Source organism: Asterias rubens, chromosome 1 (assembly GCF_902459465.1).
Source record: "Asterias rubens chromosome 1, eAstRub1.3, whole genome shotgun sequence".
Taxonomy (NCBI): Eukaryota; Metazoa; Echinodermata; class Asteroidea; order Forcipulatida; family Asteriidae; genus Asterias; species Asterias rubens.
This window is the reverse complement of record NC_047062.1, coordinates 12,127,415-12,152,524: the sequence shown is the minus strand read 5'-3', so window position 1 is coordinate 12,152,524 and position 25,110 is coordinate 12,127,415. Positions and strand designations below refer to the sequence as shown.

At 38.5% G+C, this 25,110-nt stretch overlaps 2 protein-coding genes across 3 annotated transcripts; one reads left to right on the top strand and one right to left on the bottom strand.

Moving 5' to 3' along the window:
- The first annotated feature begins 15 nt into the window (after nt 1-15).
- LOC117290449 (carboxypeptidase B-like) lies at nt 16-12,494 on the top strand. The gene is made up of 10 exons (XM_033771868.1): nt 16-1,317; nt 2,534-2,615; nt 4,201-4,428; nt 5,445-5,555; nt 7,032-7,130; nt 7,973-8,089; nt 8,851-8,947; nt 10,233-10,447; nt 11,333-11,414; nt 12,120-12,494. The coding sequence occupies exons 1-10, from the start codon at nt 1,250-1,252 to the stop codon at nt 12,305-12,307; spliced, it is 1,287 nt and encodes a 428-aa protein (XP_033627759.1). The 5' UTR covers nt 16-1,249; the 3' UTR covers nt 12,308-12,494.
- On the bottom strand, nt 4,251-23,244 carry LOC117290471 (threonine aspartase 1-like). 2 transcript variants are annotated; one of them, XM_033771890.1, is made up of 12 exons: nt 23,001-23,244; nt 22,403-22,557; nt 21,532-21,599; nt 20,367-20,435; nt 18,642-18,762; nt 17,740-17,824; nt 17,385-17,556; nt 16,539-16,703; nt 15,550-15,742; nt 14,530-14,678; nt 13,408-13,537; nt 4,251-4,335 (listed from the first exon to the last, which is right to left on the bottom strand). In XM_033771890.1, exons 2-11 carry the CDS (start codon nt 22,446-22,448, stop codon nt 13,466-13,468), a joined length of 1,140 nt encoding a protein of 379 aa, XP_033627781.1. In that variant the 5' UTR covers nt 22,449-22,557; nt 23,001-23,244; the 3' UTR covers nt 4,251-4,335; nt 13,408-13,465. The 2 variants fall into 2 exon arrangements, with proteins under 2 accessions (XP_033627781.1, XP_033627790.1); XM_033771899.1 differs by lacking the exons at nt 21,532-21,599; nt 23,001-23,244 and having other exon boundaries at nt 22,403-22,482.
- Nucleotides 23,245-25,110: the final 1,866 nt, after the last annotated feature.

Genomic DNA, 25,110 nt, shown 5'->3' with positions numbered 1-25,110 from the left:
TTTACATTTAAGATTGGTTCATACTTCCTGCGAATGCGAACTCAATGCGAATTTGATGTGAATTTGACGTCACAGCTCTGTTTTCGCTGCGATATTCGCAAGAGAGTTAAACACAACTCAACCCCTGCGAAATATTCGATGCAAATTTGTGACGTCAATATTTGTATCGCTTTTGTAGGAAGTATGAACTGAGCTTTATGATGATAAGCAAACATTTCCTTCTTAGAGAGGGATGGAGGTAAATTTGCGAGTTTAAAGAAAAATGTGGTGGGGGACATGAGGGCAACAGCATCAACAAAATTACTGACAAGGTATTCAACTGGCTGAGAAATGCGATGTCTAGAAATAAGTGTTTTATTAATTTAAGCATTTCTGTAAAATGTTTTTGGGGATGAACAAAGTTTACAATTACCTAGTCAGTTTCCCTTAGTGCTTTTATTTTAAACTTTTAAGTGCCAGAAACTTGACTGCTTTCTGATAAACAAACTAACAGATTCAGTGAATAAATAACAGATTGAAAAATACAACAGTGGAATACAGTGCCAGTTCATTTTAAATTTGAAGCTAATTTTTTTGAAGGCAGTATGAGTTAACTCCACATCATGTCATTTTCATTCCTATTTAAAAGGTTTCTATTTACTACTCAAGAGTTGTTTTCTTTTCCAGAAGAATAAAACTCCCTCATCCCACTAGGATCATGTTTATAGTTTCCCCTTTGTCAGAGTATCAGCCATTCTAGACACCAATCAAGTGGAGTATAAAACACCTGTTTCGGTTAAATTCATAATTTTGATATGTCTATCGATGTCCCATGTTTTGTTTGACGCCAAACTTCAATACAATGATTAACTAGATAAGGGACCCAAACAACCACAAACTAATCTCATCTGATGCAGAGATAGTTCTTGTACATGGTGATACCGCACCGTGCTGACCTGGTTAAACTCCAAACTAAAAAGTACCAAAACTCACTATTAGAGAAACCTACAAACAAACATTCATGCATACAAACTAATGGTCCCGGCTGTAACGTGGTAGTGCCACCCCATCATAAGTTGGACAGATGGAATTAAAAAATACCAATGCTCACTATTAGAGAAACCTACGAACAAACTTTCATGCATACAAACTAAATGGTCCCGGCTATAATGTGGTAGTGGCACCCCATCATTAGATGGACAGTGCATAAAGCGCAGATGCAGCTGGCAGGAGATCACTTTCTAAGCTCTCCACAAAGGAACAAGACAACATGAAACTTCTTCTGGTCTTGTCGTTGTGCGTACTTGGCGCTTTTGCACAAAGCAAGACTTATGCTGGGTAAGTTTTGCTGATTCCAATTCTGTTTCAGATTTACAACTGAAACCGGTCATTGTAATTAGTTTTCATGTTAAAGGCAGTGGTCACTATTGGTAATTGTCAAAGACTAGCTGTCACAGTTGGTGTATCTCATCATATGCATAAAATAATTAACCTGTGAAAATTTGAGCTCAATCGGTCATCAAAGTTGCGAGATAATAATGAAAGAAGAAAACACCTTAGTCACACGAAGTTGTGTATGTTTAGATGGTTGATTTCGTGACCTCAAGTTCTAAATCTGAGGTCTCGAAATCAAATTCGTTGAAAATGACTTCTTTCTCGAAAACTATGGCACTTCAAAGGGAGCCGTTTCTCACAATGTTTTATACAATCAACCTCTCCCCATTACTCGTCACCAAGAAAGGTTTTATGCTAATAATTATTTTGAGTAACTACCAATAGTGTCCACTGCCTTTAAAGGGACGGTATACGTAAGGTGATTATTAATGGCAATAAAAACTTAACATGATTAATCAGTACAGCAGCTTTTGATAGTTTGAGAAACAAACCATCTTAAGGCATCGGACACCTTTGGTAATTGTCAAAGACCAGCCTTCTCACTTGGTGTATCTCAAAATATGCATAAAATAACAAACCTGTGAAAATTTGAGCTCAATTGGTCGTTGAACTTGTGAGAGAATAATGGAAGAAAAAACACCCATGTCACACAAGTTGTGTGCTTTCAGATCTGAGGTCTCAAATTAAATTTAAATATTTTAGTGAGAAATTACTTCTTTCTCGAAAACTAAAGTCACTTCAGAGGGAGCCGTTTCTCCCAATGTTTTTTACTATCAACCTCTCCCAATTACTCATTACCAAGTACGGTTTTATGCTAATAATTATTTTGAGTAATTACCAATAGTTTCCACTGCCTTTAAGGGGGAGTTGATTACCGTATTTTCTTGCGGATAAGACGCGTCTTATATTACTTTTTTGACCCCAAAAACATCGGTGCGTCTTATCTTTCGGTGTGTCTTGTCTGCTGACGTTTGAATTTTTTGGGGTCATTTTAGGGTCCTGTGCCTTGTCCGCCGAGCGTCTTATCCGCAGGAAAATACGGTAAATGAATTTACCCCACGAGCAGCAAATTTATGGTCTCCCGAGTTGGTTTAAGGCAGTGGGGGAACATGTTTATTCTGTAAGTATGAATACATTTCAATTTCAATGTCAACTGCAGATACCAGGTGTTCCAGATTACACCCCACAATGACATTCAGCACAAACAGATGAGTAATCTCAACTTCATCTTTAACGAGGAGGTAGGACTAACAATCACACCATTAACGCCAATTTATTGTAAAATTCTTTTGTAATATTATACTCGGTTCTTTTTTAGCGCTTTAAAACACCCCTATAAGGGGCATATCAAAGGGCAAGGTACGTGGAGCTACGATTTGAAGATGAGATGTACTCCTTTAACATACCACCATGTAATGGTTTACAAGGTGCTGTGGCACAATATGCAGCCAATCAAAGCAGGAACAGCTGGGCGAACCCCTTCACTTTTTTGACAACTAAACACTTCAGAATTCTGTTCAACCTCAAAATAGGCCCCAAAGTAACAATTTTGAAAAAATAGCTCCAATTGATGGCACTTTAATACCATCAGTGTGATGATGCGGCGACGTGCTAAGCAACAAAGCAGCTGTACAAAATGGAGCTCTAACAAAGGACACAACAAGAGTAATGAAGTCTGAGGGCTTTCTTGCAAATCTTTTGACTAAAAAAAAGTACCGCAGATTGGTGTTTAATGTGATGACTTTTAAATTGACAACTTTATTTTAAAAATGTCCTTATTAATTGAATACTTGTTCAATGATTTTTTAGTAAAAATCACTAGCTTCTAATGTTTGTAAAAACAATAGTTGCCTCTTGTAGCGCCCAATTTCGTCAAGCACTGATGCTCTTGGCACTCAACAATACATAAAACACTAGTATAATAGCAGAAAATTGTATAAACATTGTGAAAATCGGATTGAATGTGAACAAATAGGTTTTGAGCAATTTGAGGAAACTGATGGTTGGCGTGGATGGCTTGTGCACAGAGTGCCTCTCATCAATGTGACCCTGGTTTAATAAACAGGCTAACAACAATAATAACAGTAATAATTAAAAACATTTATATAGCACCAAATCCATTAAAAATGCTCCCAGGCGCTTTACAACAATAAAAACTTGCATTAAAACCACAAAAGCCAAGGCCTTATGTAAGTAGAGTTGGGCATTGGTTATCTCCTGTGCCATGAGGGTTTTACTACGGGCCCTCTGGTTTTCCTCTATCCGGAAAAAAAAAATCACTTTCAAGATGCTGTGCTGTGTGGTTATATAGATGTGGCTGGCTGCCAATGGTACCATGAATACCATGTGGCTCAAATAAGTTGTAGCAGTGTCCTTTGCAATTCAGCTTCTCAGCTTTAAAGACAGTGGACATATTGGTAATTGTCAAAGACTAGTCTTCTCACTTGGGGTATCTCAACATATGCATAAAATAACATACCTGTGAAACACCCGTCACACGAATTTGTGCGCTTTCAGATGCTTGATTTCGAGGCCTCAAATTCAAAATCTGAGGTCTCAAAATCAAATTCGTGGAAATTGCTTCTTTCTCGAAAGCTACATTACTTCAGAGGGAGCTGTTTCTCACAATGTTTTATACTGCCAACCTCTCCCCATTACTCGTTACCAAGAAAGGTTTTATCATAAAAATTATTTGGAGTAATTAACAATAGTGTCCACTACCTTTAGGGATGATTAGCCTCATTATTACTTAATAATGTCCTGGCTATCATTAATAAAAAATCCGTCTCTTAAGTTGCCCCCTGTTTCCTCGAATCTTTCCCGCAGCTGGATTTCTGGAGTAGCTCTCCTGTAAACCAACCAAGTGAAGTCATGGTACCTCCACACCATGTCGCCCAGATGAAGAATGAACTGGCAGACATGGAACTTGACTACACCATCAAGTGGAGTAATGTCCAGACGCTGATCGAGAAAGAAAATGCAAAGATTCAAAGTCGAGTCCCTCAAAATACCTTAGCTTCTTTTGACTACAATGTGTACCACAGCTATCAGGAGGTAGGCTTACATGTATTCTTAAGCCCCTTTCACACAAGAGCAATTTAGCAAGGGTCCCTTGCTAAACTGTAACATGACTGTAAAATTTCACAAAATGAACCTCGTGTGAAAGAACAACAATTCTTTCTACTGTTCAGGTTCTCTTCCAAAATTTTGTCAAACATTGCTGCATTTTCAGCCATACTAAAATTAGGCAAGGGACCCCAGTTAAGTTGCTGTCGTGTGAATGTTGTCGTGTGAATAGCACAATGATTTGTGTGTATAATGGACTTCCTATCTCAACTTCTCTGTTAATACATAAATTCACCTTCATTTTGCAGTCGCAGTATTTTCTTATAAGTCTCTAGTATTATCAGCATGTCTGTTTTTACTTGTGCTTCAATTTTGCTAAGTTACTCATGATATTTAATATTGTGTGTGGGTCCCACACACAACTGCAAAGACAAATACACAACAAAGAGCTAAGATAAATCAAAGTTGCTAAGTAAAGTGTGATGTCAAAATACAAATTACTATGGTTCTACTGACAACTTTTCTTGCGATGAATGGGGTCCAGTGTCATCAAATTGTTAGTAAGACTGCTTAACACTTTTCTTTAGTACGTTAAAATTTAGTGGGGCACAGGTCACAACAATGTAAACTGTATGTAGTTTTGGCTGGTAACCTGTTTCTGTTCAGTAATGGTTTTCTGTGCTTGGCATTTTTGTGTCCTTATGAAATGTTTTATTAAAGTAAACCATTGGGGTGTAATATTTACAACAGAATTATGAACAACAGATTATTGTTTTAGTTGTTCACATTCATACCAGAGCTTTTTTTTGTATGTGGTAATTTACAATAGTAAACTTTTCATATACGACAAGCAGAAATATTTTGCCTATCGGAAATACCATGGAGTGTACAGGGTCATTCTATTTGTAAGGGACGGCGGGATGGTCTATGCAACAAACATGACCAACCCATGTTTACAGCCCAATGCTCGTTACTGAATACCTAGTTTGTTCCTTGTGTTTTAGATCATGAACTGGATTACGAATTTTGTCAACAGCGCACCCCCGACCAAACTCACACTCACTGAAATTGAAGTTGGACGATCTTATGAGAACAGACAAATCAAGGCAATCAAGGTATGCATCGTCTTAAGTATGAGAATACATGTAGTCCCCAATTAACATGTGTTAACCCTCTCCATGTCCTCGGTTTGAATGCGTGGACATGCCCACCTCTGCAGTTTGCATACACAATGCCACATGTGCCACGCAGGAATTGTTTGCAAACTGATGGCATGAATGGTTGGTGAATCACTTGGCAAGTTGCCCATAAAGGAGATGTAGGCCTATATAAGGCATTATGTAGTTTTCTGTTCTTAAGACAATATCCGCAACAATAGCCATTAATTTGTCACAATTCCAAAATTATCAAAAAAGAGAACAATAGGCCATATTTTTTACCGTGTGAGGGCGCTCTCAATCACTTCTGGGGGTATATTCATTCATGAACACATCACCACCACAGACATCTAATCCATCAGGGACAATAAGACTTTTAAAGGAGCCGTCATAATCCACCTCTAAAGCAAATTGAAACTACGGCGCAACAAAAGTGACAGAACGCCTATTAATCTGTGCAGGGCGAATCACGTATACCCCCAGAAGTAATAAAAATACTATTTATAGCGCATTGTAAGCATCTATTTGAAGTGACAACACTCAGTTATTATTAGAGTTGTTGACTCAAGTCATGCGGCTTTGACTTGACTCGAATCAGACTCAAGTCACTGTTTTTGTTACTTTTTGGCTTGACTACACCGACCCATTAAGCTCCACCCACAGCGCACGTGTGAGCGAACCCGTGAGCCTCTCCAATGCCTTTCTGCACAACTCTGTCACATGTGACAAGCTTTATGCGCATGCATGTCGGACTTTATAGTGTCAGAATATTTGATTGTGCAATGGTTTGTGATTGGTCAATATGCAATGGGGTGGAGCGTATTGGATTGGTCTTACTCTCGGCTTGTACTTTCCTTGTGTTTTGACCAAATATCTTGTGACTTAACTTGACTTGAATTGTCACCAAATGAACTTTGACTGGACTTGGACTAACAAAAAAGAGTAACTTGCTGCCAACTCTGGACTTAATATTGGTCTTTTAAGTTTCTCTAAATCTGACAACAGACCCATTCCATTCAAAATGGTCACTGATTACAGAAAATTATAAAAGGACCCCTCAAATGTTATGTATGCTGTACAGGGATCTAAATTAAGTGTATTTTCATGGTAGTCAGCAAGGCCTGTAACCCAGAGTTTTTAGTAGCCCTGATGAAATCATGGTAGCCCCGAAAACATGTTATGTCTTGAGTCACGGCACAAATTGGTCACCGAAAGTATTTCATTTTATAATACCCTCAGCACGGTTCATTATTGTTTGTGATGTCCATTTTTGTATTGTTTTTCCACTATGTGGCAATTTTGACCCCTACGGTATCTCATCAGCCAGAAGTTACCTTTGCCCTCTGTAACAAAATGAACTATTGTGATTCCCCACCCTGTTGATTCCTGAACTAAAGTATATTTGTATTTAACTAACTTGGATGTAACATTTAGTTGAGCACAGGAAGCGGTCGTTATGGTGCGTACACCCAGGGTGGGATACATGCCAGAGAATGGGTGTCACCAGCCACTGTTATCAATCTTCTCAAAAAGGTAAGAAGTAAAAACAATCGGAGTTTAAGACCAATCCTATTTTGGTCGTCCATGGAGATAAGAGTCACAATAGGCCTACTGTTAGGTTCTTTGATCTGTGTATCCTCAGGGCCCAATTTAATGGCTCTGCTTACCGCCAAATTCTGCGCTTACACTCATGGTTCCCCGCTTATGTGCAAGAGCCGAATTTCTGCGCTAGCCTTGTAAGCCTAGCAAACTTAGTAACGTGAAGTACGCATGCGCAGAAGCCAAAATTCGCCGCTAACCTGTGAAATACGCTTGTCATAAGCACAGAATTCTTGCTTCTGTAAGAGCCGATTCTGTGCTTCTGGTAAGCAGGCCCATGAAGTTGGGGCCCAGGTCTTTGTACAGTACTTTGACTTTGCGCTAATATTTCAATTTCAGTCTGATAATTCAATAATAATAATAATAATAATAATAATAGTTCATCGAATTTATATTGCACTTTCTCAAGGACCAGCCTCCTCAAGGGCGCATAACAGTAAAAATACCAGAAAGAAAATAACACAGAAAAAGTTTAAGACAAGTACACAAGTGAAAAATAAGCAAATTAAAAATCAAAGCCTTATAGACAAAAATATGCAAGATACCAACATATGGTCTGCCTTGGCAAACAACAAAGTCTACATGAGGGACAAAGCTCAATTTAAAGTCAATAAAACACATACGTCTTTGTTTTACTGTCAATTGTCAAGCTGCTGGGGGCTTCTAACCAAACATTTTTATTGTCAGTGATTTTACCAAACATATCCTTTAGTTTTGTCAAGTCTGTGCAGAAACTTTTGCAATTTAGTCATTCCATTTGTTCATAATTTTTGCAGTTTGTTGATGGCTACGCAAATGGTGACACCACTGCAGTCAAATTCTTTGAGAAATTTGATTGGTATGTCATTCCTTTACTTAACGTTGATGGTTACTTCTTCACCAGACCCGAATCTGTAAGTAACCCACTCATCAGAACCTTTTGAACATTGTTGGCGAATCCGTAAACTGTTAAATATTGAGCCTTTTTATTAACATGGGTTATTTGCATTGTAACTTAAGGAGGGATGTTATGGCCCGAGTGCATTATCATTTGGATTTTTGTTTTAATACTTTGGGGTTGAACAAAGAAATATGACTAGAGCAGGATTTGAAAGGCAGACCACCAACGTTAGGGCTAGATAGCTCAGTTGGTAGAGCACCGGCACGTTAAATCGGAGGTCGTTGGTTCAAATCACACTCTAGTAGATTTTTCTTTGTTAAATGCCAAATGATTTAAAATTTTACCCAGCCTGTTTCCCATGTGGTTTATAACTAGAGAGCTAATATTTCCTTAACATATTTGCCACTTCATACAAAGAAAATAATCAGACCTGCCCGCAGAGAACTACATCCAAACCAATGCAAGTATTCCACTTTTAAAAATTCCTAAATGAACAAATTCATCACTTCATAAGACAAAAAGCGCAAGTCAAACCAGGCCTGTTTTTGTGTTCAATGAATATAGGGGCGTATTTTGATTCCTAAAAAAAAGGAAGAAAAGGAAAACCTATAATCTGTAGGTTAAGTTTAGTGTGTAACTAACAAATTTGTATGTATCTGGTCCCTAAACTTGGTGAAAATTTTAACACTGAATACAACAAGATTTTGCACAAATACCAATTTGCTGAAAATGTTGTGATTTTGACAAATTTATCCCTTCATTTCATTTGACTAGAACCCAAGTGACAGATTGTGGCGCAAGAACCGTCAGCCAACTACAATTGCACAATGTGTTGGAATTGACATGAACAGAAACTATGGATATAAGTGGGGTAAGGAAAAAATACCATCTATCCCTCACAACCACCCAAAATCCTCAAAATTTCCTTTTCACATTTCAATGTGCCAGATGCTTGCACATTCATTGAACCAATTTCAGGGGTCTGAGCAAGCAAGGCATGCTAAGACAAAATAGCGCCATAAGATCGATCACCCCAGGGAACAAGGTTGCCTTTGGTAAACCGTTGGTGCCTCGGCAGGTGATGCTTGAGTGTTATTTGGTTTAACCCTTAACACCGACATGTGTATTGCACTGCCCCCCCCCACCCCCGCCCGAGTTCTGTGGAAAAAAAACCACAAGCATTAAGTGTTATTCACCTCACATCACAACTTCTCCTGAAACCGCAAGTTATATGCTAACGGCATTTTAAGTTTAAACTTGATACACGCTTTGTGATAAAACCTATATTGCACGGCTAATATCACTACCTGCGTCTTGTGTGTTTCATGTCACGCGCCAAGTTTGCTGAAGATAAATACGTTATCACACACGCGCTCGTGAAAATACGGAAAATGTAGCACGTCTGCGTCCCATATCCAACTCGGCCTTCCGCCGATAACTTATAATATATTAGACCTATTCTTGAATATGCTTGTCACCATCGGCACAGCTAGCTCCTTTAAAAGCACATTGTAAAATTGAATTAAATGTGTTCATAAAACAAAACAAGAATTATCTAAGCCATACTCTAAGAATTTAGAAGTTTTGGGTATTCCATCACTAGAGGCGGGAGGAATTTTTTCAAGTTTGGCAACAAAGGATTGAGTTCTAGTAAATTTATGCACATGTTTCACCCTCTCTAAAACCAAGTTGTGTGGTTAGAACCTCCTCTGGTTTATCAAAACTTCATTGAAGAACACAGTTATACAACAGTATCACAATTTCTGCCCTATCCTGCTCTATCTAGCAAGAATTGTAACCTAATTATAATTAGTTATTATTATCATGTGTAACTCTTCCCCCCTTTTTACCTGTCTGGCTTTTTGTGCAATTTTATAGTTTAAGCCTTTTAATGCGTAGTTTCTGCTTCACCTTACACCTAAATGTTGTCATTCTGCCGATTATTATTGATTCACTGTGCACAAAATATATTTATTATCTCATGCTACTGTGTTACATGGGTAATTTCAACATATGTGCTTTTTGTAATGAAAAACAAGGTTATTTCAGCAAGCGACCGCCAATCATGTAATTATTTCTAACAAATAAATCAGAATAATAAAAATCAATCAATAATTTTATCAAGTCATATTTATTTTCGACTTCTTCTGCTTCAGCTAGTGGAGGTTCATCTTCAAACCCCTGCTCCCAAGTCTACCACGGTGAAGCACCTTATTCAGCTGGTGAGTTGAAGACAGTCACAGATTGGCTTCTTAGCATGAAGCAAACATTCCACATCCACGTCGATGTTCATGCCTTCAGTCAGTACTGGGTCTACCCATACGGCTACTGCTACACTTCAGAAAGAAAGACTGCCGACCATTATGATTTGGTGAGTCTGGTCATATTTGACTCATTTATAGAACTGACTCCGTGGTAGTGCTGTTAATTACGATCCAATAAGCTAAAGTTAGTCCCAGCCAATTTTCTATACCTTCCGCCGGGGTAGTAGTTAAAAAGCTAGACAGTTCTATTCAGAACTGAGAAGACATCTCCGAACTACGCGGTAGTAGCATAAAGAAAGACGTGGTGTTACCGCAAACCAAACATGTATTAAACAATTCATTGATGCCATGCAGTGGCCATCTAAAAGGTTAACCAGAAACGGTTTCTGGTTCACAGGTCTTGGGCAATTAACAACCTTAACTAAAGAGAGTGAAAATGGAACTGTAGTTCCAGTAGTACCAATTTGTAGGCTCAAACTAATGTCCCGACCAGTAACCGCTCTTTGTATAAGCCTCTTTCACACAAGTCTATTCCCCAGCCGGCCCTTTCACACTTCGAGCGCTTTACCCCAAGGGACTGGCCACCCCTGCTCTGGTGTAAAGGCAAGCAGGAAAATACCTCAGGGGTTTCAGAATAACTGCTACCGGGAAATGAAAGCAGGTTTCGCTTACGCCAGTTTCTGACAGATAGCGAAAAGTGAAACCAACGGTTCTTTTCAGAACCACCCCAACTCATTTAGAGATAGTCACTACATGTACATGGTGTGTTACCGCAAACCTTTTCATATCGTATTTCCACCATGCAACGTTCCAAATCCTACTAATTATCTTTTACATTTACTCAAAAGAGATTTACACATAGTACTACTACAAACCTCACCTGATTGTCCTCCCACAATGCAAACTTAACAAATCCTACTTATACTGATCATGAAAAGAACTGGTGGTTGACAACTCCACATTAGTATACATTTTCTCATTTATATTTTCAGCAATATGTTGCAAAAAAATCCACAGAGGCACTGACTGCAGTGCACGGAACATACTACATTTACTCGACAGCCGGTGACTGGTGTAAGTTGTGCATGAAAATTTGATAAACTATTCGGTATGCCATAATTATATGGTATTATAACACCCCATACAACTAGTTTGCGTTCAGATTGGTTTAGTGCGTGTCATAAGATATCCTAAAAAGTTTGACATCTGAAACAGTTAGTGGCTGGATGGGCTAGATCGACCGACGAAATATTGACTGTTGGGAGTCCTTCGGAACAACTCTGGAGCACTTTGGTTTTGATCTTGACATGAGCCGAGACAATGTAATCTTTGTGCTAAGTTCAACTGTCTAAAACAAACATTTATTTGGGTTGACCTAAAAATGTTACTGATCTATTTGGTTTACTGTGACCCTTAAGCGCCTGTCTGAAACGGCGTCATACACGCAGCTAATAAGGTACTACACATGGAGCAACCAATGTACTGAAATCATAGTAACAGTAGCTTCTTCTCGTGTTTTATAAAATAAGTGTTGACTGCTTTTACTCATGCTATGGTAAAAACAGCAACTCCCTCAGTGATGCCGAGGACATATAAATCATTAAAAAAAAAGCAAATTAGTGAAATGACAAGCTCACTGGTACCATTGGCATGTCACTGAACGTGTTAAGGGTAAACCCTGATTTGTGTTTATAGGCCTACATTGGTGTAAAGCAAAACCAAATCGTTTTCTTATTAAACCCCGATGATATCACTGGAACTGTTTTTGACTCCTTACAGACCCAGCAGCTGGATCAAGCGAGGATTTCGGCTACGAGATCCTCAAGGCCAAATACACGTACACCATTGAGATGAGAGACACAGGCGCATATGGCTTTGAGCTGCCCGAGAATCAGATCAAACCATGTGGGGAAGAAACCTACGCTGGCTTCCACAAATTCTTCAGTTTGGTCACTGATGAGTACTAAAGCAAAGGTGACTGAGCCAGATAAAAACCACTGATCCCACTGAAGGAAAATCAAATAAAAACACCAAAAATTCCCCCTCCCCCAAATCAAATATTGAGAGTTTTATAAAGTCGCCTCATTACTGAAATAAGTTGAATAACATCCTAAATCCATTGTGACCAAACATAGATACATAGAGAGAGAACAAAAAAAAAAGAAACAAAATAACTTCAACAACAAAAATGTCTGAAATAGGATATTATCAGCAACAGCGCATTGATCAAATTGTTAGGAGTTGGTTGAAACCAGAAAACGTTATTCCCTCAATTGATGCAACAAAAAATACAGCTTAAAAGCTACATTTGTTTTCATCGCGCCCACAGAATGATTGTGACAAACGTCAGTTAAGCCACAGGATTTTGCTATTTTTCTCTCTTAGGTTTAAGGCAATGAGATATTAAAAAATGCATTCCAGAAACATCCCTTGCCAACAGAATCATCAATACCATCACAGTCACACTATTCGTCACTGCCATCGAACAAAGTGTTTGTAACTATTTTGTGGAGAGATTTCTGTTCATCAAAGAATAATAAAATATTATACGTAAACAAACTATATTTCGTCAATCTCAGCTCTTTAAAAAATAGGTTACCAACTAAAGTACCATGGCATGTGTGTTGTTTGCTGCTTATTGAACTCTTTATTAAATCAGATCACTATCTTCATGTATGAACCAATTTCAGAGAGCTATTTCTGTTACGAAATCTGGCTAAGCAGAAACAAATGATGCTAACCACGAAAAGGTTACCAGTCAAAACACTGTGATGTTTGTAATTTTTTCGCAACTGCTTCCCTGCTTGAAAATTATCAAGGCAACATTTTTTTGCTAAAGCAATTCTCTGTGAAATTAGACCAAGCAACCAAAAGACCTTTACCACGCTGCCACCATCTTGGTCATGCTCCCTGTTTCCATTACAGTAACAAATGCTAACATTCACTGCCCAAACATGGCACCAGACTATTATTTCGTCCAGCCTCAGTTTGGTTACAATGAGTTGGAACGGAGAAAATCAACCTGGCCACACACCGTGATAAAGGTCTATTGACCCTCACTATTTACCTTTGTCATCAGACACTGTTGTAGAGCGGTTTGATGTTTAAACTCTCTGCGAAGACATTTAGCAATGTATGCCTTGTATTTGCAGAGATTTCCCTGCCGTTGAAGATGTTGGTAACCTAGAAATCTGGAACTGAAAAGGAAAAAAGAAAATTTTACATCTATTTCAACTTAAAGGGTGCACAAATTGAATATTATCATATGCATGAATGTTTTTGAGTGTAATGTTGAGAATATTTTTATGAATTAAAAGATGAAATGTTTGATACAATGAGGCGAAGCCATGTTGAAAAATGGAACATTCCACATTCAACATTGTTTTATATAACTTACACATTGCATTTGGCATTTTAAATTCACTTGGCATTTGAAATCAAGCATCTGAAATCACACGAGTTTGTGTGACAAGGGTGTTTTTTCTTACATTATTATCTCGCAACTTTGATGACCAGTTAAGTTCAAATTTGCACAGGTTTGTTATTTTGTGCATATGTTGAAATACACCAAATGAGAAGAATGGTCTTTGACAATTACCAAATGTGTCCACTGTCTTTAATCGAATGATTGCAGAAAATGTTGAATTTGGTTACAAACATAATTACTCCAAAGATTAAGAATCCATTCGCACGAATTGCAACTAGGAATTGTTCTGATTTTCCACAGACAAAGGTGCCCGAATCCGTCCACAAAATACTCAGAGCGAAGATATGTAGTATACAGTGTTAGTGGTAGTCAAATAAGACTAAATAAGTTATAAAACCGAAGGTGGATCAACAAAGTGATGCATGTTCATCCGTAGACTTCATAAAACAAGATGGCGTTGCCCATGCCAAAAAACTGAAGCACATGGAATAAGTCAACTGCTGTTGCATGTAGCAAATATATACAATGTACATGTTTTCTGTACCAAAAAAAAAAAACGGCTGTTGCATGACTAATATAAATAGCAATAAGTCACTACATCAGCATTGATTTTATTAATAAAATTTGGCCGTCCATGCCAAACAGAGCGGTTTGTTTAGGTACTGGCTATACAAACAACTACCCCATTTATTTTGAGCTGTAGTCTAGTCACAGACTCTTCATCTTTGGTGTGGCTTAACACCAAGATAACCTCATGCTCACCTTTGGTGCTTTTGAGTTAGGACTCATGTAGGCTAGGCACATACTCTCGGTGGTGTGAGCCCACACCAACTCAACCCCTTCGTCTGGATTATGAGATAACGTGAGGGCGCCACCAAGCTTAGCGTCTACTGAAGCAAGGAACGGTGATTCTGTGAGCAAATTAGAAACAAGTTACCATTATAGTAATGCAAAGAAATAAAACATTTGAAAATGAATTCATGACAGACACTTTTAATTTGTCCATCAGCCTTGTAAAAACAATTTTGCAATATACATGTATTATGTACATTGTTTGTGCGAAAAGATTTTGTTGGTTTTTCATTTTGAAACAGCATCATCTTCAAAATTCGTTCACCAAAAAATGCTGGAAAAAAAAAATCTTTCACTAAAAATCAGGCCTTGCAATTTTAGGATAGAGAAACTTGGAAGTTTCACCTGGGCCCACTTCATGGCTCTGCTTACTGCACCACAGAGAATTCCGCGCTTAGGTCAAGCGTGTTTCACAGGTTAGTAGGGACATTGTTATCGCTATTACTTTGCTTACACAGTAATGCAGAGACTTAAACCCTTGTAAGCAAGGAACGGTGATTGCAATTGCAGAACTTGACAGTAAGCAGGGCCATGAATTTGGGCCCTTGTTGATTCTGGACAGGGTCGAGGATAGTGCCACGTATTTCTTGGTGCCGTCTAAAACACAGGTACCGTTATCAATCCATCAAACAACAAGAAGCTATAACTATTAATTTTGGTTTTACCCCTAAACACCGATGGTTGTCAGCACTGTATACTCAGTACTTACCAGAGTTCTGTGGAAAAAAATCACAGGCATATTACTTGAATGAGATTCGAACCCACGGCCTTTGCAATTCTAGAGCAGAGTCATACCAACTAGACCTCCAAGATTGCCCGGTAGCTAGAGCGGTAGCTAGAGGCAGCTCAAATCCTATATTTTTGCAGCGTGTATCACAACGATTTAATAGATGTCTATATTTACATCGAGGATAAAGAAGCTATAACTACCAAGGAACTTCTGTTTGAAGACCCTCTGTATCCCAATAGTGGTACATCCATCTGACTGTAGCACTCCATCACAGCACTCCTTAGCCAGAAGGGTCCTGATGAGATATTCCCCACACCCTGACGTACTACAAGCAACAGAAGGAACTGTGCCACGCCCTGTCTGTGCCCAGCAACCACACCCGTAGGATGAGGCCTGAAAAAAAAATAAGGCAGTCACTGTTGTTACAAAGTTCTCCATTAAAAATTAAGGTGCTTGATTTAGAATAGGAAGCCCAAATTGGAAAGAGAGTGACTGTTCTACTGTCTCTCTGTACATTGAAGACTTCTTCGTTTGAAAAGGCTCAAATCCATCATGCAGTGAGTGATGCTCATGGGGCTTTAACATTAAACCCCTGGACTAGGTCATTGACTACATTCCTCAAAACATCTTAGCCTGTGCTGCCAAGCATGTAGCATGTCTTGGCCAAGTGGTCTAGTTCATCAAGCCCAAGATTTTAGTGTTGTTCGCAGCCAAATGTGGGTTTGAAATCTTGTCTTGTGCCCTTGAGCAAGTGACTCAACCAAAATTGCTTCAAAAAAGTAGGGAATGTAGCATTATGCTCTACCAGCCAGGCTCCCATTGGATGACACCCATGCCTACATCATTACAGACTGTGAAGGGGGTAACCCTGTTTCAGCTCCAGTAGGTTGGCAACATGCCACTGGTGGCAGTTGACTTTGGTTGACAGCCCATATCAGGGCTAGCCCTCACCTTGTAAGTCAGGGCTAGCCCTCACCAGGGCTAGCCCTGACCTTGTAAGTGCAACCCTCACCTTGTAGTGGCAGTCTGGCCTCGTGATGTTAAGCAATCTCTCATAATATTTGTTTTTAAAAACAGGACTAGATCAATCACAAGAACCATCTCATGAATACTAATGTAGCAAAGCTACTGGGATATGTCCGCTTATAAAAGAACCAAGTATATGTAAGGTGCTTCATGGAATATATACCTGCCCGACTCGTCCAGGATGTTTTAGTGTTATGCCTCCGCTAGATACAGCACTGGCAACATTCCCGTCTGCATCAACACAAACTGCTCCTACGGTGTCCATTGGGGAACACCTTGAGATATCACGGATGGGGTCACTGGCTGGGGTCACACATTCTGACTGCGTCTGGGAGGATGGAAGTAAAGATAGAGATCATTGTCAATTTGTATTCTTGTTATTCTGTCACATAGCCATTTGTAGGTTTTCAGGAAATGACATGAAAACCGAATGGTCTTTTTGAGATCTGGGCCCAATTTCATAAAGGTGAAATTATTTCAAATCTTTTTTTAGAACCACAATAAACCTCCTGTTTAATAATAATAAAAATATCGAAGCCTCATATAGCGCACGTATCTACCAAACAAGGTACTCAAGGTGCCGAGTATATACAAACTTTCAGAAAGGTAGGTAATTGCAGCGATGAATTTTGAGACCCAATTATTTAGCACCTTATAAGGGTTTACAAGGTAAGTGTCACGGCTGGGGATTCTAACCCACACTCTGCTGACCAGATACACCAGAGTTTGATTTCGGTGCTCTTAACCGCTCGGCCACGACACTTCCAAGGGACTTTTGCACCAAATTTTCTCTTTACTACGCACCAGCTAATTTCATTCTGTTCATTGACCTCATTTGGCTATTGTTCACATTTGCTCAAAAAAAAAAAGGGGAACAAAAAAATGCAAGAGTTGCTATCATGGAATCATGTTTCTTCATATCAAATCAAATATCATTTCCTCAAAATAAACAAAAACAACAATTATACTTGATATAACTTATACAATGGAGAAGGTGATAAAGACTTACATTGGTTTCTTCGATGTTTCTTGTCTTTGCCACCCCCTGTTCTACATCAGAAAGTCTTCTTTTGTGTTTGCGGTAAGCCTTGAGTGAGTTTTTGGTGAGTAGTGAACTCATTGACACCCCCTTGATACCGTGATCTTGAGCCCACTGTAAGGCACCATTGCCAACCAAAAAGCTGAAGAAAACAAAACAAATTGTTTCCTTTTTCAGAACCATTTTTTTTATTTCGAGCAAGGAAAACAAGTCAGAACTAAAACTCTCCACAACCTCCGGCCCCCCCCCCCCCCCCGGTCGATACCAAACTATACAAAACAAATGATAAAATCTACATCATCATACAATACAATGCAATCCTTACCACGGTTGAATTCGACCACATGACAAGGTTCCTTTCTTCTGCTCAGAGATGAGAGCTTGGCATACCTTGATAGGATTCCGAATACCTGGTGAAAATGGGGACAGGAATGAAAATCAAATATCAAAGAGCTAATCGAGTCATAATTATTGGAGTCCTATATTTAGCAGTGGCTGTAAAAGATGAATCTTTCAGTGTATGTTTTTTTCCCTCGGTTCAGTCAAACCTTGTTAAAAACAGCATTAATAGATGTAAAATTTGCATCGGGATAAAGAATATTAATTTTGGTTTTTACCCATACAACAATGTGTGTTAGCACTGTAACCCACGGCCCTTGCACTTCTGGAGCAGCGTCTTGCCAACTAGACTACCGAGATAGCCCAGTAACTAGAGGCAGTTTGAATCCTATATTTTAGCAGCGGGTACTGCAACGATGTAATAGATGTAATAGATTCTTTGTGCGCACTGTGCACAACTCTCAGCCAATGATAGCCTTTCATGCGTGCAGATTTCATCAACAATGGTGGTCAGTACGTCATCTTGTGTAATATATCAAGAGTACGTTCTGAAGTCCTGAATCTCATATCTGCTTTATGGTGGGTTTTTTTGCTGTCCTTTTATGTGTTCCAGTTATAAAGAGGTTATTTGGCAAGCCCCAGCGATCTTGTTATTTATAACAACAGTTTGACTATTAACTTTGTTTTTTACCCATACACCGATGTGTGTTAGCACTGTATACTCAGTACTTCCCCAAGTCCTGTGAAAAAATATCACACGCATGTTACTCGGAAGGGATTCGAACAAACGACCCTTGCAATTCTAGAGTAGTGTCTAACCAACTAGACTACCGAGGTTGCCCAGTGGCTAGAGAGTTTGACTAAACAAGACATGTAATAATAACTTACTAGGTATGGCCCCGACAGCGCCATACAGTAGACTGGTACCTTCCATGATACTTGCATCACATTCTACATTGCCACATAGATTGAGGTTGGATCCAATACCTGCATTGGTGAATGCACTATCCTGTAACAAGTCCAAATCAATTTATTAAAATAAAATATAAAAAAAGAATGGCTGGTGAAAAAGCTGACAGAAGATGACAAGCTTATAATAGTCATGCTGCCGTCGATTTCATCAAACTCTTCCTAACTTAAGATTAATCTTAGGTCTTAGGACGAATCCCAACCCTGCACTGTAGCATGCAGACCTTAGGATTGATCCTAAGTTAGGACGAGTTACTCATCCTAACTCGAGATAGGATCGATTCCTAGCGTTTCGTGAAATCGACGGCTGGACAGTTATTAACAAAGTTTTAAAGAACAAACCCTAAAAGGTGTGTTTCAACTATACTACCTCCATTCATTGGACCCTGAGCATTCCTGAAGCCATTCCTGAAACTCCTTTGGAGTATGCAGCACCAACATCGAAAGGAAATGGCTGCACAGGTCGCTAACACTTCCCAGCTACATTCTCTAGCTTCCATTGTAGGTGACTATCTTACTCCCCCGAATGACGAGTTGTAATTTAGTTTGTCATTGCTTAAAGTCAGTGAACACTAATGGTAATTACTCAAAATAATTATTATCAAGAAACCTTTCTTGATTACGAGTAATGGGGAGAGAGGTTAAAGTATAAAACATTGTGAGAAACAGCTCCCTCTGGAGTGACGTTGTTTTTGAGAAAGAAGTAATTTTCCACAAATTTTATTTAGAGACCTTAGATTTAGAATTTGAGGTCTCGAAATCAAGCATCTGAAAGCACACAACTTCGTGTGACCATGGTGCGACAAGGGTGTTTTGTCTTTTATTCATATCTCGCAACTTCAACGACCAATTGAGTTCAAATTTTCACAGGTTTGTTATTTTAAGCATATGTTGAGATACACCAACTGAGAAGACTTGTCTTTGCGATGACCAATAGTGTCCAGTGTCTTTAAGGACACAAGTCTCACAATAGGAATTCAAACCCACACTCTGATGACTCAGTCACCAGAAGATGGGTTTGATGTTCAAATCCTACAAGGGTTTGATGTTCAAATCCTACAAGGGTTTGATGTTCAAATCCTAGAAGGGTTTGATGTTCAAATCCTACAAAAGGCTGATTTCACAATGACTACAATAAGTATTGTCTTATAATAGATGTTAAATTTGCATCGGGGATAAAGCATATTAATTTTGTTTTTTTACCCATACACCGATGTGTGTTAGCACTGTATACTCAGTACCCCGAGTCCTGCGAAAAAAAGTATTGGCTCCTAGTTACTGAATCACACTTCTTGATTTGTGCATTTCATATTCATAGACGTTGGGAAACCAATGTTTGTATTCAAGAGGGATTGGCTTTTACCATCTAGTGTGAGTTTGAGGAACTTCCTTGACGAAAGATCATCTAGAAAAAAACTTAAAAAAAAAAAAAACAGACAAACAAACAAACAAAAACCCAAAACAAACAAAAAAACAAAACAAACAAACAAACAAACAATTAACTAAACAGACCACTCAGCAATACAACTCCCCATGCCTACACATGTTATGTATGCAAGTCACAACCAAATAACAAAGGGTAAAATAATTTAAAATAACTTTATTTGGAGTCAAATGGAAATAATCTTGTTAAAACTTGATCACCTCTAGAATGGCAACTGTTGCAGCCACTACATCTAAGGCAATTGCTTGTCTTCTGATGAGCTCCATGGCCTGAAATAAAACAAAAAATCAGTAATGCTTGAGTTCCTGTTTCTTTTACAATTTTATTAATTTATTATTTAGGTTGAATAACTATTATATTTTGTTTTGTCAGGGGTTTGTGAATGATTAAACTTTAAACCAAGGTAATATAACTTATCACGCTTGTTTCAACTGCAGCAATCCAGTGATTAGCCAGTAGTACCATTAGCATGTTGTTTGACAAAATAGGTGGAGTAGTTAAGCCACTCCCCTAAATTTAAAAATATTGTACAGTCAGGATAGTGTTAAGCACAATTTTGCAGTGCTTAAGCAGCTCTATGAAATTGGGTGCCAGATCTTGTTACTATCATTTGACCAGCAGAACATCAACACTGTTAAAAGGAGAAACTGCTAAACGACTAGTGGTGGTTTGTGGGCGCTTGAATGCAATCTCACATTAGACAGTATTATAGACGCAGGCGTCAGATAGTTCTAGAGGATTGGTACTGGTTGGATCTTTTACCATCAGTGGACTTTTAGAATGGGCTAATACTTATGAATTGTGGAAGATTCACAAAAACAAATAACAAATAACATTTAATTTAAAATATTATTTGTTTTTGTTTTTTTTGGGGGGGGGGGGGCTGTAGGGGAGGAGGCACAAAAATAAAAATATTTAGAGTGCCCTAGACTGCGCAGTAGGGCTTTTAAAACCGAAGAAATACACAAATTTAAAAAAAGCTTTGAAGGACCTTGTTTCATTTCTGCATGAGGCCAGAAAGCACCACTTGGGAAGAACCCTGGCAGCCTCTTATCAAGCATTTTGGTGTGTTACATAGTTGTAACCCTCCTGCTTGGCCGAGCGGAAAGAGCACCGAACTCGAGCTCTGGTTTTTCTGATCAGAGTGTGGGTTTGAGACCAAGTCTTGACACTAATGTCCTGAAAAGAAAGACACATCTGAACCATTATTGCTTCTTCCTTCGGATGGGATGTAAAGCCGTAGGTCCCGCATTGTATTCCAAACTATCAATGTATGCAAAAGACACACAAGATAAGAACAGGGGTTCGCCTGGTGCGTCTTCAATCAGGCCGCACTAAAAAGGGCAAAGATGATGAGATATATACCTGTTTGCATGCTTTCTGGCATACTGCTTTGTACTCTTGCATATTCTCTTGTGCATGATAACCTGCTCCTAGAAACAACCCAATTAAAAAACAATAAAAATAAAATAAAATTTAAAAAAATTAAATTGCAATTTTATTTCCTTCATGGACATGATACACAGAAAAATCCAAACAAAAATAACAAGAAATTTTCAATTTTGATCAGAAAATGTAAACTTTCTGAGTTACAAGAAAAACTCTTCAACGGGGACGAAGCATGGTACAATTTTTTACACATTATTGCTACATCTAACGTATAGTGAATTATGCGTACAAATTGGTTGGCATACGAGTTGGTCGACGGAACAAGTTGGCCTGCTTTCGGCCGGTGTATGACTATATGACGAGTTGACCGGCATTTGACTTCGTTCCTTCATGGAGGAAGATTCCTCGCTCCGATCCATGGTTCGTAGTAATAATAAATAATAACCCCAAATAATTAATAATATCCAGTCTTGTTGGAAGGCCGGCCGGGAGCATGGAGGTTAGACACAACTGTATCTGAATTTGCCTTTGAGTGTCACTGATTGTCTTAATCTCTCTCATTACAAATTTGATAAAGTAAAACCATGGAGTGGAGGTAGAATTAACAAATAAAACATTCCCCCCCCAAAAAAAAAATATATATATTTATATATATATATATATATATATAAAAATAAAAGAATAAATTATTATAATCTAATTATAATATTAAATTAATATGTAATAATAATAATAATATTTATAAAAAAAATAAAATAAAATAAAAAAGTTTTGGCAAAACTTACAAAAAAGGCAAATAAATAACAATTTTAACGTACTTATTACTACAGGACTGCACTGTACTTACCTAAATGAACCGCCACAAATCCTGCATTCAAGCGTTTCTCATCCATTGTTGCAAAGTAAGCATTTGTTTCAAAATCAAACAACACAACTAATCATGCACAGAGAAAAAAAACTCATGGGCGCCGCCATTTTAAGACAAGACTGGTACCTGCAGTCCTAATCCACATACAAAATCAATAGCATTAAGTTAGCAGAGGACCACAGCTTGTTTACCATTACACTATACAGCACCAGACTGAAGTCTGGTCTGTTGCCCGAAGTAGATATCTGCGCAACCTTGAACATTGAACGAACTTGAAGTTTCAACACTGCGTATGAATTTTGTTGATTTGCGCGGGTTTCAATTTTGCGCTCAGCGATACCAGTACTCTTATCAAACGTCATCAGTTTATGGGTTATGGTGTGTGTGTACAACGGAAAAACTTGTGTAAAATAAAGGTAAGTCAATGGCAATTGGTAAAAGCCGGAACTGCCTGATCTGCCGGATCTGCCGGAACTGCTAAAAAAATGAAATTTTTCGGATAATTGTATTGCATTTGAAGTCGGAACTCAGTTGGAATGGTCAAATACATCAGTTTTTGTTATAACTACTCACTAACCTGTGCAAAAGATTATTCCTGGAACTCAAAAACATTAAAATTTGACTGACTTTGTTGATCGCATGACGGACAAATCGGACAGCAGGTACCAGACTATGCAACACAGACGCACGCAAAGTGGCACTGTATTCGTAATCGGGCGGTGCGTGGGTTATGGGATGGTCGCTTATAATATTGCAGGTCGGAACTCACATTGCTTGCAGTCCTACGCGGTCGCACATTGCAGGTCGGAACTCACATTGCTTGCAGTCCTACGCGGTCGCACATTGCAGGTCGGAACTCACATTGCTTGCAGTCCTACGCGGTCGCACATTGCAGGTCGGAACTCACATTGCTTGCAGTCCTACGCAGTCGCACATTGCAGGTCGGAACTCACATTGCTTGCAGTCCTACGCGGTCGCACATTGCAGGTCGGAACTCACATTGCTTGCAGTCCTACGCGCGGTCGCACATTGCAGATCGGAACTCACATTGCTTGCAGTCCTACGCGGTCGCACAATGCAGGTCGGAACTCGCATTGTAGTCTAAGCTGAATGGGGAAATTCAAGACTTTCACCGTGGAAGAATCTGTCCATTTAATTTGTAATATTGTAAATATATCAGTTGTATATAAAGGTGGCGATCTATGTTACAAGTTTTGGAATGGCTTGTAAATTTATATCTTATTCATTCTGGTTTTCTGTATCAGGGGGGAGATCGTACACACACGGCCATACGTTGTACTGTGCGGTATTCGGTGGGTAAAAGCCGGAACTATCATTTTATGTTTTACTACGACGCTTAGGGAATCCACGAAGATTCTACACCCATACGTTGTGCGTTATGCGGTGGGTAAAATCCGGAACGATAGCAGTTTTCTGTTTTACTACGGTGCTTTAGGGATCTACAAGTTGTACACACCGTACGTTGTTCGTTATATTTGGTGGGTAAAAGCCGGAACGATGGCAGTTTTGTTTAAATAATCTTTCAAACGATTTTGTTCGGTTTATGAAAAAAAATGTTTTAAAAATAATTCAGGATTTCGCGGTTAACCGTCATTCAGGGCAGCCTAGCCTTAGCCCACCTTATTGAGCTATTAATGGCTCCGCTTTTAACATCGGTCTCATCACTGTAATGGTGACAGTGATGAGACCGATGTTAAAAGCGGAGCCATTAACAGCTCAACAAGGTGGGCTAGCCTAGCCTATAAGCATATCAATCATTGCATCCACAGCCGTTTCTATAAACATTTGTATTATTTCTAAGCTTAAAATTAATTTGTTTTGTTTTCCCCTGTATGTATCAATGAATTTGGTTATGTACATCAACCCTTATTTTTACGATGCACTTTCTTGGGGTAATACTTTAATAGAATCCTGACAAGAGTTCGACTTATTTATTAAAAAAAAAAATGTAATGCTCGTGAACAGTTACTTATAATCCCCTTTTTATAGTTGCCTTGTTTTAAAAGTTAATGAAATTTATTCTCTCCAGCTTTGCTCTCTCATGCATCAACTTTTTAAAAAACCTCGCCCAATTCCATCAGTTCTATGTTTAAAAACAAAATAAAAAAATTCATCATCACTTCACAAGGCAGTGTCATGAATTTTATCAATCTTATACTCTTATAAAATAAGTGTGAAATATGCGAGGCCCAAGCTATGGAGCTCTGTTGACACCCCATCTAGTCCATCACACTTTAGACGAAAATAATTATTAAAAAAACTGTTTACAAAAAGATTTCTTGAATAACATATATTTTTCTCATGGGGTTATTTCATTAATCTATATCAGTATTATGATATTTGTGTTTTGTTATGGGGTTTTTCTTATGACACAAGACCCCTCGTTTTTGTTTGTGAGTTGTTTATTCTGTTCTTATTTTCCAATCTTTGTTATAATTGTAACAAGGGGGCCACTACTTAACAAGCTTGAGACCCCCTCCACATCCAAGTTGATTACTGCTATGGTAAAAACTATTACTTGATTAAACCATCTCTTCTGTTATTTTCATATAATATTGTCATCACTTTGTTTTAATGTGGAAAAGAAAGTTAAGTGCAGGTAGAAACCTGCGTCGTGTTGACATAGCATTGATCGTACATTATGTAAAATGTCAATTACATGTCGT